The sequence below is a fragment of the Pan paniscus genome, chromosome 2 (assembly GCF_029289425.2).
Source record: "Pan paniscus chromosome 2, NHGRI_mPanPan1-v2.0_pri, whole genome shotgun sequence".
Lineage (NCBI taxonomy): Eukaryota > Metazoa > Chordata > Mammalia > Primates > Hominidae > Pan > Pan paniscus.
The window spans coordinates 66,125,622-66,138,437 of record NC_085926.1 but is presented as its reverse complement, the minus strand read 5'-3'; the positions used below and the strand labels follow the sequence as shown (position 1 = coordinate 66,138,437).

At 41.9% G+C, this 12,816-nt stretch overlaps 1 protein-coding gene across 5 annotated transcripts in view; it reads right to left on the bottom strand.

Moving 5' to 3' along the window:
- SLC25A26 (solute carrier family 25 member 26) overlaps positions 1 to 12,816 on the bottom strand; it is a 189,088-nt gene that overhangs the window by 152,712 nt on the left and 23,560 nt on the right. For 3 of the 5 annotated variants that reach the window (XM_055110129.1, XM_055110127.1, XM_024928139.3), the window contains 2 exons: positions 7,914 to 8,192; positions 5,775 to 6,160 (listed from right to left, as the gene is read on the bottom strand). In XM_055110129.1, the coding sequence (XP_054966104.1) occupies positions 5,775 to 5,807 (33 nt within the window). In that variant the 5' untranslated portion in view covers positions 5,808 to 6,160; positions 7,914 to 8,192. Of the gene's footprint in view, positions 1 to 5,774; positions 6,161 to 7,913; positions 8,193 to 12,816 lie in introns of those variants that run through there. The other 2 variants (XM_055110128.1, XM_034956851.3) reach the window with 2 other exon arrangements.

Below are 12,816 nucleotides of genomic sequence, written 5' to 3'. Positions count from 1 at the left end.
TTTCCCCTATATATTTACAACCAAAGCATTTTTAATGTTTTGACAAAAATTCTTAGGGTCGGCCAGGTGTGGTGGCTCATACCTGTGACACCTCTCTCTACAAAAAAAATTTTCTAAAAACTGTAAGAACAACATGGGCTGGGCTCAGTGGCTCACGCCTGTAATCCCAGCACTTTGAAGCTGAGTCAGGAGGATTGCTTGAGGCCAGTACTTCAAGACCAGCCCTGGCAACACAGCAAGACCCTGTCTCTACAAAACAAGAAAATTTTTAATTAAAAAATTAGCCAGGCGTGGTTGGTGCATGCCTCTAGTCCCAGCTACTCAGGAGGCTGAGGTGGGAGGATCACTTGAGCCAAGACAGTGCCACTGCACTCCAGCCTGGGCAACAGAGGAAGATCTTGTCTCATAAAAAAAAAAGAAAAGAACACATATGAAATGGTTTGGCTCTGGGTCCCCACCCAAATCTCATCTTGAATTGTAGCTCCCATAATTCCTACATGTTGTGGGAGGGGCCTGGTGGGAGGTAATTGAATCATGGTGGCAGGTCTTTCCCATTCTGTTCTGGTGATAGTGAATAAGTCTTACAAGATCTGATCATCTTATAAAGGGGAGTTCTCCTGCACACGCTCTCATCTGCAGCCATGTAAGACGTGACTTTGCTCCTCCTTTGCCTTCTACCATGATTGTGAGGCCCCTCTGCCAGCCATGTGGAACTGTGAGTCCATTAAACCTCTTCCCTTTATAAATTACCCAGTCTTGGGTATGTCTTTATCAGCAGTGTGAGAACAGACTAATACAGGAAATTGGTACCCACAGTAGGGTGCTACTATAAAGATAACTGAAAATGTGGGAGCGACTTCAGAATGGGTAAGCAGCAGGGGTTGGAACAGTTTGGAGGGCTCAGAAGACAGGAAGATGTGGGAAAGTTTGGAACTTCCTAGAGACTTGTTGAATGGATTTGACCAAAATGCTGACAGTGATATGGACAATAAAATCCAGGCTGAGGTGGACTCAGATGGAGATGAGGAACTTCTTGGTAACTGGAGTAAAGGCCACTCTTGCTATGCAAAGAGACTGGCAGCATTTTGCCCCTGCCCTAGAGATCTGTGAAACTTTGAACTTGAGAGAGATGATTTACGGTATCCGACAGAAGAAATTTCTAAGTGGCAAAGCATCCTAGAGATGACAAAGCATAAGTTTGGAAAATTTGCAGCCTGATGATGCGGTAAAAAAGAAAAACCCATTTTCTGGAGAAAAATTCAAGCTGGCTGCAGAAATTTGCATAAATAACCAGGAGCCAAATGTTAATTGACAAGACAGTGGGGAAAATGTCTTCAGGGCATGTCAGAGACCTTCATGGCAGCCCCTCCCATCACAGGCTCTGGAGGCCTAGGAGGGAAAAAATGATTTCCTGGGCTGGGTCCAGGGCCCCCCTGCTGTGTGCAGCCTCAGGACTTGGTGCCCTGTGTCCCAGCCACTACAGCCGTGGCTAGAAAGGGCCAAGGTAGAGCTCAGGCTATGGCTTCGAAGGATGCAAGCCCCAAGCCTTGGCAGCTTCCACATGGTGTTGGTCCTGTGGGTGTGCAGAAGACAAGAACTGAGGTTTGGGAACCTCTGCCTAGATTTGAGATGATGTACGGAAACGTCGGGATGTCCAGGCCAAGGTGTGCTGCAGGGGTGGGGCTCTCCTAGAGAACCTCTACTGGGGCAGTGTGGAAGGGAAATGTGGCTGCCCCAATAGGGAGTCCCCACCAGGGCACCACCTGGTGGAGCTGTGAGAAGAGGGCCACTGTCCTCCAGACCCCAGAATGGTAGATCCACTGACAGCTTGAACCCTGTGCCTGGAAAAGCTACAGACACTGAATGCCAGCCCATGAAAACAGCCAGGAGGGGAGCTGTATCCCACAAAGCCACCATGGGAACCCACCTCTTAGAGCAGTGTGACCTGGATGTAAGACATGGAGTCAAAGGAGATGATTTCAGAGCTTTAAGATTTGACTACCCTGTTGGATTTCAGACTTGCATGGGGCCTACAGCCCCTTCATTTTGGCCAATCTCTCCCATTTGCAATGGGTGTATTTACCCAATACCTGTAACCCCATTGTATCTAGGAAGTAATTAACTTGCTTTTGATTTTACAGGCTCATAGGCAGAAGGGACTTGCCTTGTCTCAGATGAGACTGTGGACTGTGGACTTTTGAGTTAATGCTAAAATGAGTTAAGACTTTGGGGACTGTTGAGAAAGCATGATTGGTTTTGAAATGTGAGGATATGAGATTTGGGAGAGGCCAGGGGTGGAATGATATGGTTTGGCTCTGTGTCCCCACCCAAATCTCATCTTGAATTGTAACTCTCATAATTCCAATGTGTTGTGGGAGGGACCTGGTGGAAGGTAATTGAATCATGGGGGCAGGTCTTTCCCTTGCTCTTCTGGTAATAGTGAGTAAGTCTCACAGGATCTGATGGTTTTATAAAGGGGAGTTCCCCTGCAGCACATGCTCTCTTGTCTGCCACCATGTAAGACATGACTTGCTCTTCCTTTGCCTTCCACATAACTGTGAGGCCTCCCCAGCCAAATGGAACTGTAAGTCAATTAAGACTCTTTCCTTTATAAATTACCCAGTCTCAGGTATCTTTGTTAGCAGCATGAGAACAGACTAACACGATGTAATCCTACCACCAAAAATACTTAGTGCTATTTTGGAGTATTTCAATCTGGCTTTTTTTTTCCCATGAATGGAATAGGTTTCAACATAGCTTTAATTAGGTACAAGCAAATATACATACATGCAATGTTTTTCTCTTAATTTTATCTCATAAGCATTTTCCATGTAATTATAGTACATTCTCTTCACAAGCACTATTTTTTATGGCTGCAGACTAGTCCAAGAAATGGGTTTCCCATTGTTTGTCTAATTCTTCCCCTCTGTCCCATGTTTTAGTAGCTTCTTACTGTCTTCACTGAGTTAAATGTTATTTATATAAATATCTTTAGGTTGCTAATACATGGTTCCAGTTGCTTTCCTAAAAGTATGCACTGTTCAATGTACTCTTTGAGGATTTTGTTTCTGGATACCCCACTCTGTGCTCCAAATGATAACTAACATCCCAGAGGCTCTCCACTTATTCAATCCTCTTCATGAAGCTTTAGGAAGGGAGCATTTCAATGTCTGCTACTTGCCAGGCTCTGCTCTGTGTGTTTAATGTTACCTCATTTAATTCTTCAAATCCAAGTTTCAAGACTTCAGCAATCATCTAGGCTTTTCATTCAAAGTAGTACTGAGTGCTTACCTAGGGCCAGGTACTGGTAAAAGAGTAGTAAGCAAAACCAAACTCCCTCAGGAGTGTTCACTGTGTCTCAAAGGCACTCCAAGACATTAAAAAGTAGCCACTCCACTTCCGTACTACTCTGATAATAAAACATTTCAATGGCTTCCATTACACTTCAAATGAAATCCAAATTATTTTCCCTAGCCCATAAAGCCCCACCTCAGCTGGCTTTGCCTACCCCTCCCATACCAACCCCTGCCATGCTATCCTTACCCATTAGGCCTCACCACTTGAAAACTCTAAGCTCTTTCCACTTGAGCCATTCCCCATGACTGAACCTCCCACTCTGATCATCAAAAATTCAAGCCCCTTCCTATCTTTTAGGTCTTAGCTGAAATGTCACCTCTTCGTGGCTTTCCTTGGTCACTCCATCTAAGAGGTTCACCAATATTTGCCTACTCTGTCGCATCTTCAGTTCATTTCTTTCATAGCACTTATTCATTGCAACTGTTTTATCTGTTGGCCTTTCTTCCCTACTTGAAATGGGGTTATCTGCCACTGTATCTACAAAGCCTACCACAATACCCAGTGGGCAGAATAGATGGAAGAAAAACTGTGTGCTGAATGCATAAATAAAATGTTTTTCCTTTACCTGGAATGAAATCTAGTTTCTTAAAACTTCCACCTATTGATTCTAATTTTGCCCTCTATAAATACATTGGGAAAAAAGTATACTTTACTGCATGTGTATCATACTTTAATTAAGTATATACTAAATCCATTCTTTTGTTAACTGCAGCACTCACCTGTGTTTTAGCAATTGCGACCTTTGCTGACTTCGGAGAGTATCAAGAAGCAGATAAGGGCACGACTCCCAGGTGACATCACCTGGGTTGGAATATGAGCTCCAATACTTACACAGACGAAATGGATCTCACTTGTGTGATTTTGAACTAGTTATCTAATCTCTTGGTATCCCACTTCCCTCATTTGGAAAATTAGGATAAGAGTTCAATTATTGTGAGAATTAAATGGGATAATGTATGTAAAGAGCTTACCCCAGTTCCTGGCACAGGAATGTTAACTGACAAACTACTGCTGCTGTGTCACCAGGTAGACAGGAAAGCTCCTTAAAAGCGGTAACATTGGCCAGGCACCGTGGCTCACGCCTGTAGTCCCAGCACTTTGGGAGGCCGAGGCGGGCGGGATCACAAGGTCAGGAGATCGAGACCATCCTGGCTAACACGGTGAAACCCCGTCTCCACTAAAAACCCAAAAAATTAGCTGGGCGTAGTGGCGGGCACCTGCAGTCCCAGCTACTCGGGAGGCTGAGGCAGGAGAATGGCGTGAACCCGAGAGGTGGAGCCTGCAGTGAGCCGAGATGGCGCCACTGCACTCCAGCCTGGGCCAAGAGTGAGACTCCTTCTCAAAAAAAAAAAAAAAAATCAGTAACATTATTTCTTTATATTTCTAAGACCTACCTTATACAAGTTTCAACAAATCTAGATTTAAAGCTATCATCCTACAAGTCTGGCTAAGACATCCCTACTTCCATATATTCCCCTAACACCCTGAACCTAGCCCACCTGTTATTTATCCCAACAGTCATTTTACTATTTTGTCTCTAACACCTGACCCTTAGGAGCAGGTCTATCTTGTTCACCAAGTTATCCTCAACACCTGCAACACCAAAATTCGATAATTAAGTGACTAAATCACTGTGGGCCTCCATTTTCCCTATGAAAATCATTTTAAAAATTATTTATTGTCTGTCTCTGCCCATTCCACATAATGAAAACGTAGGCAGCCAAACTCTGTCTTGTTAACTGCTGTATCTAGTATCCTCTACCAGAGGCTCCAAAATATTTGGTAAAGGACTTTTTTTTTCTGTTAATTCATGTTGATTCTCGTAGTTTTCTGCTACGGAATTAAATACTAAGCCTGTTTATTGACTCCGCAGCGTTCCCGATGAGCTATGTGTGCTCATTAATATTTCTCCAAAGCCTAGGCTTGGAGCAGAAATAGCAGATTATGTATTGAATGAACAGAAGGACATGTCATTTTCTAAGACTGAAAAGAGATGCAGCAAAATGAGAAACGTAGTATTGAATAGAAGGGCTGGGAGGGATTTGAGTAAGGTTTTTGTTGTTGTGTTACGTACATTTCTTTAATTCCCAAGATCTCTAGAGTAGTTACACTATTTAATGAAAGAGTAGTTAACAGTGTATAATAGAAGCTCTTTTTTAAGTAAATGAGGGTGCAAAAGACAATGAGTCACCTTCCTTCCCCCACCTGTCTCTTATGACCTGGCAGTACAGACATAGCCTTAACACCTGGCCCGCCGGTGGCCTGGGAGCCTCGTGCTCCCTCTCAGACCTGGCTGCCAGTAACCCGAGGACAGTCTGGCGCGCAAAACCGGAAGAAAACCAGTGCAGAGAACCCCCACGGCCTCCAATGCCGGACGCCGGCACTCTGAGCAACCCACCCCACCGCCCCGCACTCACCACCAGCGCTGCCATGAACCCCGGCCGGTCCATGGTCGCTCAGACCTCGTCAAGGCTACAATCCAAGCCGGAGCAGAAGCGGACCACGTCCTCGCGCGCTGGGCGCCGCCATGTTTGAGGCGGGTCTGTCGTGAACTTCCGGGACCACGGGACGTAGAACCACAACAACTGCACGTGCAACGCGGGAGACCTGGGCCTAGGGGAGGGACAGAGAGGAGGGGCGGGGCCTCGGGGAGTGTGGTGGAGCTAAGTCTCGGCAAATCCCTTACCTCGGTTTCCTGCAGCAGCGTTGTGTGCAGCTAGACGGAGGAACTTTCGCGAGCAAAAGATCCGTGGCCGAGATCCAGGAGAGAGCAGCGGTAGAATGAGGCCGGCGTGATTCTGAACTGTAAACCCAGAAGAGGCGTGGCTGTCGCGGAGGGAGGAGTCGTGAGGGGTAGTACTAACCTCGGGAGGCGCGATTCGGGATCCTAATCGGATATTTCATTTTGGTTTATCTCTTAGTTTTGTCAAAAAATTTTATCTGAGTTTATATTAAGTTAACTCATTATCAGAAGATTATTAAATAAAGATATAGAAAAATACATCAAAAGTTTCCTGACCGGAGTTAAAAATTAGCATCCTCCATTTTTCTTTACAGAGTTACTGCACTTAAAATTATTTGTTTGTTCAGTTATTTACCTGCTCATGTTGTTCGCTGTTGTACTCATGTGTACACCTCAAAGCACACGTTATTAAGTACTTAATAACATTTCTTGGAGTGGACCTGTCTTTATTAAACAAACAAATACCTTGTAAACTTCTGTGTATATTAAGGGCCAACTACATCTCAGACGTGGTGCTAAGTGATTGACAGACATTTTTTCATTTAATCCTTTCACCAACCCTATGATGTCAGCAACACTACTGTCCTCATTTTACAGAGGCTCCTGATGCTCCAACAAGTAACTGACTCAATGTGGCTACAGAGAACATAGCAGAACAAGCACTGAAAATATACTTAATGCCCTCATCATCTTTCCTCAAAACCGTTATAATAACCTGAGCAGGCTCCTTGCCTGGCCTTTCTTCAATCCCTATTCTATAACACTGCTAGAATTATTCTTATAATTATTCTTATTCTCTTCTAGGTAAAATGATCTAGAAATGATATGCAGAATAGCTTTAGGTGTTAGATGGAATTCAAATTCTATCACCTGCTGGGTTTGGGCATAAGTTTTCCAAGATTAAGTTTTCTCCCCTGTAAAGTGGCGATAATGATAGCCACTTTGTCATGCGGTACTATTATATTAATAGATTAAATGAGATAATGCACTCAAGTTCTTAGCCTAGTTCCTGGCTCATAGAAAGTACTCTCTAAAGATGATGGTAATGTTATTTCCCTGCTTACAACTCCCCTCTGCTGCCAATGGAGACAGTCCAGCTCCCTAGCACGGTATACACCTCTCAGCTGGTGTCTCCTGTCACTCTTCCCACTAGCCGGACTACACACAGACAGACTATACACTTTCAAGCCTCCTAATTTTGCCCATGTTGTTCTCTCTACCCAGAATACCTTTCCCTAAGCTGCCTGTAGGCCCTCTCAAAACATGCTAGTTCACTTTGTCAATGCCAGCAGAAGAATCCCTGTTGCTGCTATTAATGTCTTTCAAAGTCTCATGTGCTTTGGTCAGGCCTACCCAGGATAATCTCCATTTTTATTAACTCAAAGTCAACTGATTAGAGACCTTAATTATATCTGCAAAATTCCTTTTGCCATACGTGATAACATAATCATGGTGGTAATGTTCTGTCATACTCACAGGTCCTGCTCACATTCAATGGGGTGATTATGCAAAACACATTAGGGGCCAGGAATCTTGAGGGCCACCTTAGAATCCTGCCTACTTCACATTCCTATAAACCCTCACTGGCAGCCTCCTCAAAGGCCATCAAAGTTCTGTTAATAAGCTTTCACTGACATTTCCCTCACAGTCTGCCCACCTTTCACCTACTGCCTGGTGCCAATGGCACTCCCACAGTTCAGGAATTACAGTAGCGCCCACCTCCAAGTACCAAAATCCGTATTATTTGTCTATTTCTGCGTAACAAATTACCCCCAAAATTTAACAGACTAAAGCAACTATAAACTTGTATTACCTCACACAGTTTTCATACGTCAAGAACCAAGGAGTCACTTAGCTGGGTGTTTAAGACTCAGAAATTTTCATGACACTACAGTCAAGATGGTGGCCAGGGCCATATCATAAAACTTGATTATGACCGCAGGATCCAATTCCAAGATGGCTCACTCTCATAACTGGCAGATTAGTGCTAGCTATTGGCAGGTAGCCTTAATCCCTCATGGCATACATCTCTCCATAGTACTGCTTGAGTGTCTTCATGATATAGTAGCTGGTTTTTCCTAGAGTAAGTGGTCTGAAAGAGAACAAGACAGAAACTACAAAGTCTCTCATGACCTGTTCTCATAAATTACTCAGTTGTCATTCCAGCAATAGTCTATTGTTTACACAGGTAATCGACATTTATTATGGGGCTGGACTACCCAAAAGTATAAATACTGGAAGATGAGGATCACTGGGTGCCATCTTGGAAACTGGTTACCACATCAGGGAAATGCCGGTGAACACCACAATGAGATATGAATACACTAGAACTCACTAGAGTGGCTAAAATTAAAAAGCCAAGTGTTGACAAGGATGAGAAGCAACTGGAAATCTCATACATTGCTGTTTCGAATTTTATATGGTACAACCATTATAAAATCCAATGCCACACTTAGGTATTTACCCGAGAGAACTAAACATTTATACAAATACTTTTACATTATATTTCAAAGCAGCTTTATCCATAATAGTCAAAAACTGAAAACAACCTGAATGTCTATCAACTGGTGGTATAAACATATTATGATACATCTTTATAATGGAACATCACTCAACAATAAACGGACATGAATTACTGATATATGAAACAACATGGATTAATCTGAAAGCATTATGCTATGTAAAAAAAAAAAAGACTACATGTATTGTGATTCCACTTACGTGAAATTCTGGAAAAGACAAAATTATAGTGACAGAAAGTATATAAATGGTTTCCAGGTGGTGGAGGTAGAGGCAAACTATTGACTATGAAGTGGGCACAAAACAATAGTTTGCAATCATGAAGATATTCTCTTGTTATTATTGTGGTAGTAGTCGCATGGGTGTGTACATTTACTAAAACGCATTGACTTGCACAATTAGAATGGTTGTACTTAGTATACATAAACTATAAGGCTGGGCGCCGTGGCTCATGCCTGTAATCTCAGCACTTTGGGAGGCCAAGGTGGACGGATCACCTGAGGTCAGAAGTTTGAGACCAGCCTGGCCAACACAGTGAAGCCCTGTCTCTACTAAAAATAGAAAAAATTAGCCGAGTGTGGTGATGCGGGCCTGGAGTCCCAACTACTCAGAAGGCTGAGGCAGGAGAATTGCTTGAACCCGAGCGGCGGAGGTTGCGGTGAGCTGAGATTGTGCCACAGCACTCCAGCCTGGGTGACAAGAGCAAGACTCCATCTCAAAAAAAAAAAGTATATGTAAATTATAGCTCAATAAAGCTGATTAAAATATTACTATCTCGCAGGATGATGAGGAATAAATAATATATGCACAGAAAGTTTTAGTCCAGTGCTTGTCATATAGAAATATTCGGTTTATTCCGTATTTTCCTATTTAAGTTAGAGATTCTGAATATTATGAATGAGAGACTGGTAAGTTATCAAGGTGCATAAGTACTTTGTGATACATACTACTATAGCTTCCTAAGTGAAAATAAATCTTATTTCTAGCTGCTAATGTTCCTGGAAGTTTTTGATGTAATTCCTTCCCTAAGAGAAAATTTAACCTAGACTTATACCTTTAATTTTGATTTAATACATCCTTTGAAGTAAAATTAAGGAAAAAAATTCCTTTCCTCTTCAATGCAATGGTTGTCTTTAACTTTGCAAGAAAAAAATTGTGTTGATGTCATTTTCTGGTAACTTGGAGGGAAATGTAATTTATCAGGTACCTTTCAGAATCAAGAAGAAATACATAGTCTCTCCTTTTATGCAAGGTAAAGGCTTTACCAGGTATTTCATGATACCACTGGAATCCTTTTAGGAAATACAGATATTACAAACATGACCTAGGGCTTCCTTTTCATGAAATGCTAGCAGAAAGACTCATTACTACTTGTGCATGCTTTTTAAATGGAGTATTTCAATGCATCATCATTATCACCACATTGCAGGCAGCATATGTTCTCAAATCTTTCATTTTAAAAGATACAGGCAATGTGGTAAGCACTGATTTGCGTTATACATGTGATATTATAATAATCCTGTCTTTCTCACTTAAATCTATCACTGTAAGCCAAGTTTTCTTTTAAACAAGCTCTAAAATCTTAATAGTATTTATAAAAATTAGCAAGAAACCAAAGACATAGCTCAAAAAATAATTTAAGCCTACCTCAAAAAAAAAAAAAAAAAAAACAAGGACATAACCTTCAACCAGGACTAGGCTTAAGTTCCAAGCCCCGTTACTGTTTTGTTTGTTGTTGTTTTTTGTTTATTTGTTTGTTTGTTTTGAGACAGGTTCTTGTCCTGTTGCCCAGGCTGGAATGCAGTGGTGCCATCTCGACTCACTGCAGCCTCAACCTCCGGGTTCAAGCAATCTTCCTGCCTCAGCTCCTCAAGTAGTTGGGACTACAGAAGCATGCCACCACACCTAGCTAATTTTTGTATTTTTAGTAGAGATGGGGTTTCACCATGTTGCCCAAGCTTGTCTTGAACTCCTGAGCTCAAGCGATCCACCCACCTCAGCCTAGAATTACAAGTGGGAGCCACTGCGCCCCACTCCATGTTACTGATTTTTATTGAAAAATACGATAGTATTTGTTAAGATCTGAATGTGTCTCCCAAAATTCATGTGTAGAAACTTAATCGCCAGTGTGATAAGAGGTGGGGCTTTTAGGAGGCAATTAGGTCATGATGGCTCCTCCCTTGTGAATATGACCAAAGTCTTCGTAAAAGAAGCTTCACAAAGTATTCAATCAGCCTTTTTTCCCTTCCACCTTTTGCCACCTGAGCACATGAGGATACTGTTCAAAAGTGCCATCTTGGAAGCAGGAACTGGGCCCTCCCCAGACACCGAATCTGCCAATACCTTGACCTTGGACTTCCCAGCCTCCAGAATTTTGAGCAATACGTTTCTGTTCTTTACAAATTAACTAGTCAGTGGTATGTTGTTATAGCAGCACAAATGGACTAAGACAACAGTTAGAATCATTTTCAATAAAAATATTCCTGGAACTATTTCAATCCATCTGCAAAGGCTAGTAAATATATATAATGGAAAGAAAGTCAAATGAAAAATTTTTAAAGTCCTGTTTGAAAAGTCAGTTTTCCTTTAAGTGATAGAATCAACAGAGTACCAGTCATATGGCTTTATGTTTACATTTAAAATTAGTGAGAGAGAAAAAGATGACTCTTTCAATAAATGCTTTTGGGACTATCAGCTAACCATTTAGAAGAAAATAATGTTTGATCTCCATCTTACGCTTTGCCTCCTAAAACGGTTACATATTTTTTCACTGATATAATTAAACTATTAAAATAGTACTGAATCCCAGAACTGTGTGAGACTGAGGTGGGAGGATCACTTGAGTCCAGGAATTCAAGACCAGCCTGGGCAACATGGGGAGACCTCGTTTCTACAAAAAAATAAAATAATTAGTCATGCACAGTGGCACGTGCCTGTGGTCCCAGCTACTTGGGAGGCTGAAGCAGGACAATCATTTGAGATAAGAGGTCAAGGCTGTAGTGAGCCGTATTCATGACACTGCATTCCAGCCTGGGTGACAAAGCAAGACCCTGTCTCAAAAAATAAAAATAAATTTTAAAATTAATAATAATAATAGAACAAAAAGGTAAACATTTTACATTTTTGTTTTTGTTTTTTGTTTGTTTGTTTGTTTTTGAGACAGAGTATCTCTCACCCAGGCGGGAGTGTAGTGGCGCTATCTAGGCTCACTGCAACCTCTGCCTCCCAGGTTCAAGTGATTCTTCTTCCTCAGCCTCCCAAGTAGCTGGGATTACAGGCACCTACCACCATGCCCGAATTTTTGTATTTTTAGTAGAGATGGAATTTCAGCACGTTGGCCAGGCTGGTCTGGAACTCCTGGCCTCAAGCCATCCACCCACCTCAGCTTCCCAAAGTGCTGGGATTACAGGCATGAGCCACCGTGCCTGACGAAGGTAAACATTTTTCTATTCTTGAGATAAAGAAACATCTTCTATGTCTCAAAAAAAAATTTTTCAGTTAATAGCTTTGTTATTAAAAATTAAAATAAAAATAAATTTGACAGGGAAAATATGTGCAATGTAGATAATCACATCAAATTTTTAAGTGTAAATAGTTCCCATAACTCAACAGAAAAACACTAATACCAACAGAATAAAATGAGTAAAGATCACAAAAGTAGAAATACAAATAGATAATGAACATGTTAAAAAATATTTTTCAATTCATTAGTAACATCGAAATGAAAATTAAAACAACAACAAAGCATATTTTTTAACATTTTAAATAGGCAAGGATTTTTTTCTAGAGGGAGAGTTGGAGCAACTTTTCTGGTGAGCAATGTGGCCATATGTAATAAAATCTTAACGTGAGTCAGTTTTGCATTGTTATAAAGGAATACTTTAGGTTGTGTAACATATAAAGAAAAGAGGTTTATTTGGCTCACGGTTCTGCAGGCTGTACAAGTATGGCACCAGCATCTGCTTGGCTTCTAGTGAGACCTCAGGAAGCTTTTATTCATGGCAGAAGGTGGGGTGGGGGTAGGCATGTCACATGGTGAGAGAGGTAGAAAGATAGCTGCCAGGCTCTTTTTAACAACCAGCTCTCATGTGAACTCATTACTGTGGAGACGGGGCCAAGCCATTCAAGAGGGATCCACCCCCATGACCAAAACACCTCCCACCAGGCTCAACCTCCAACACTGGGAATCACATTTC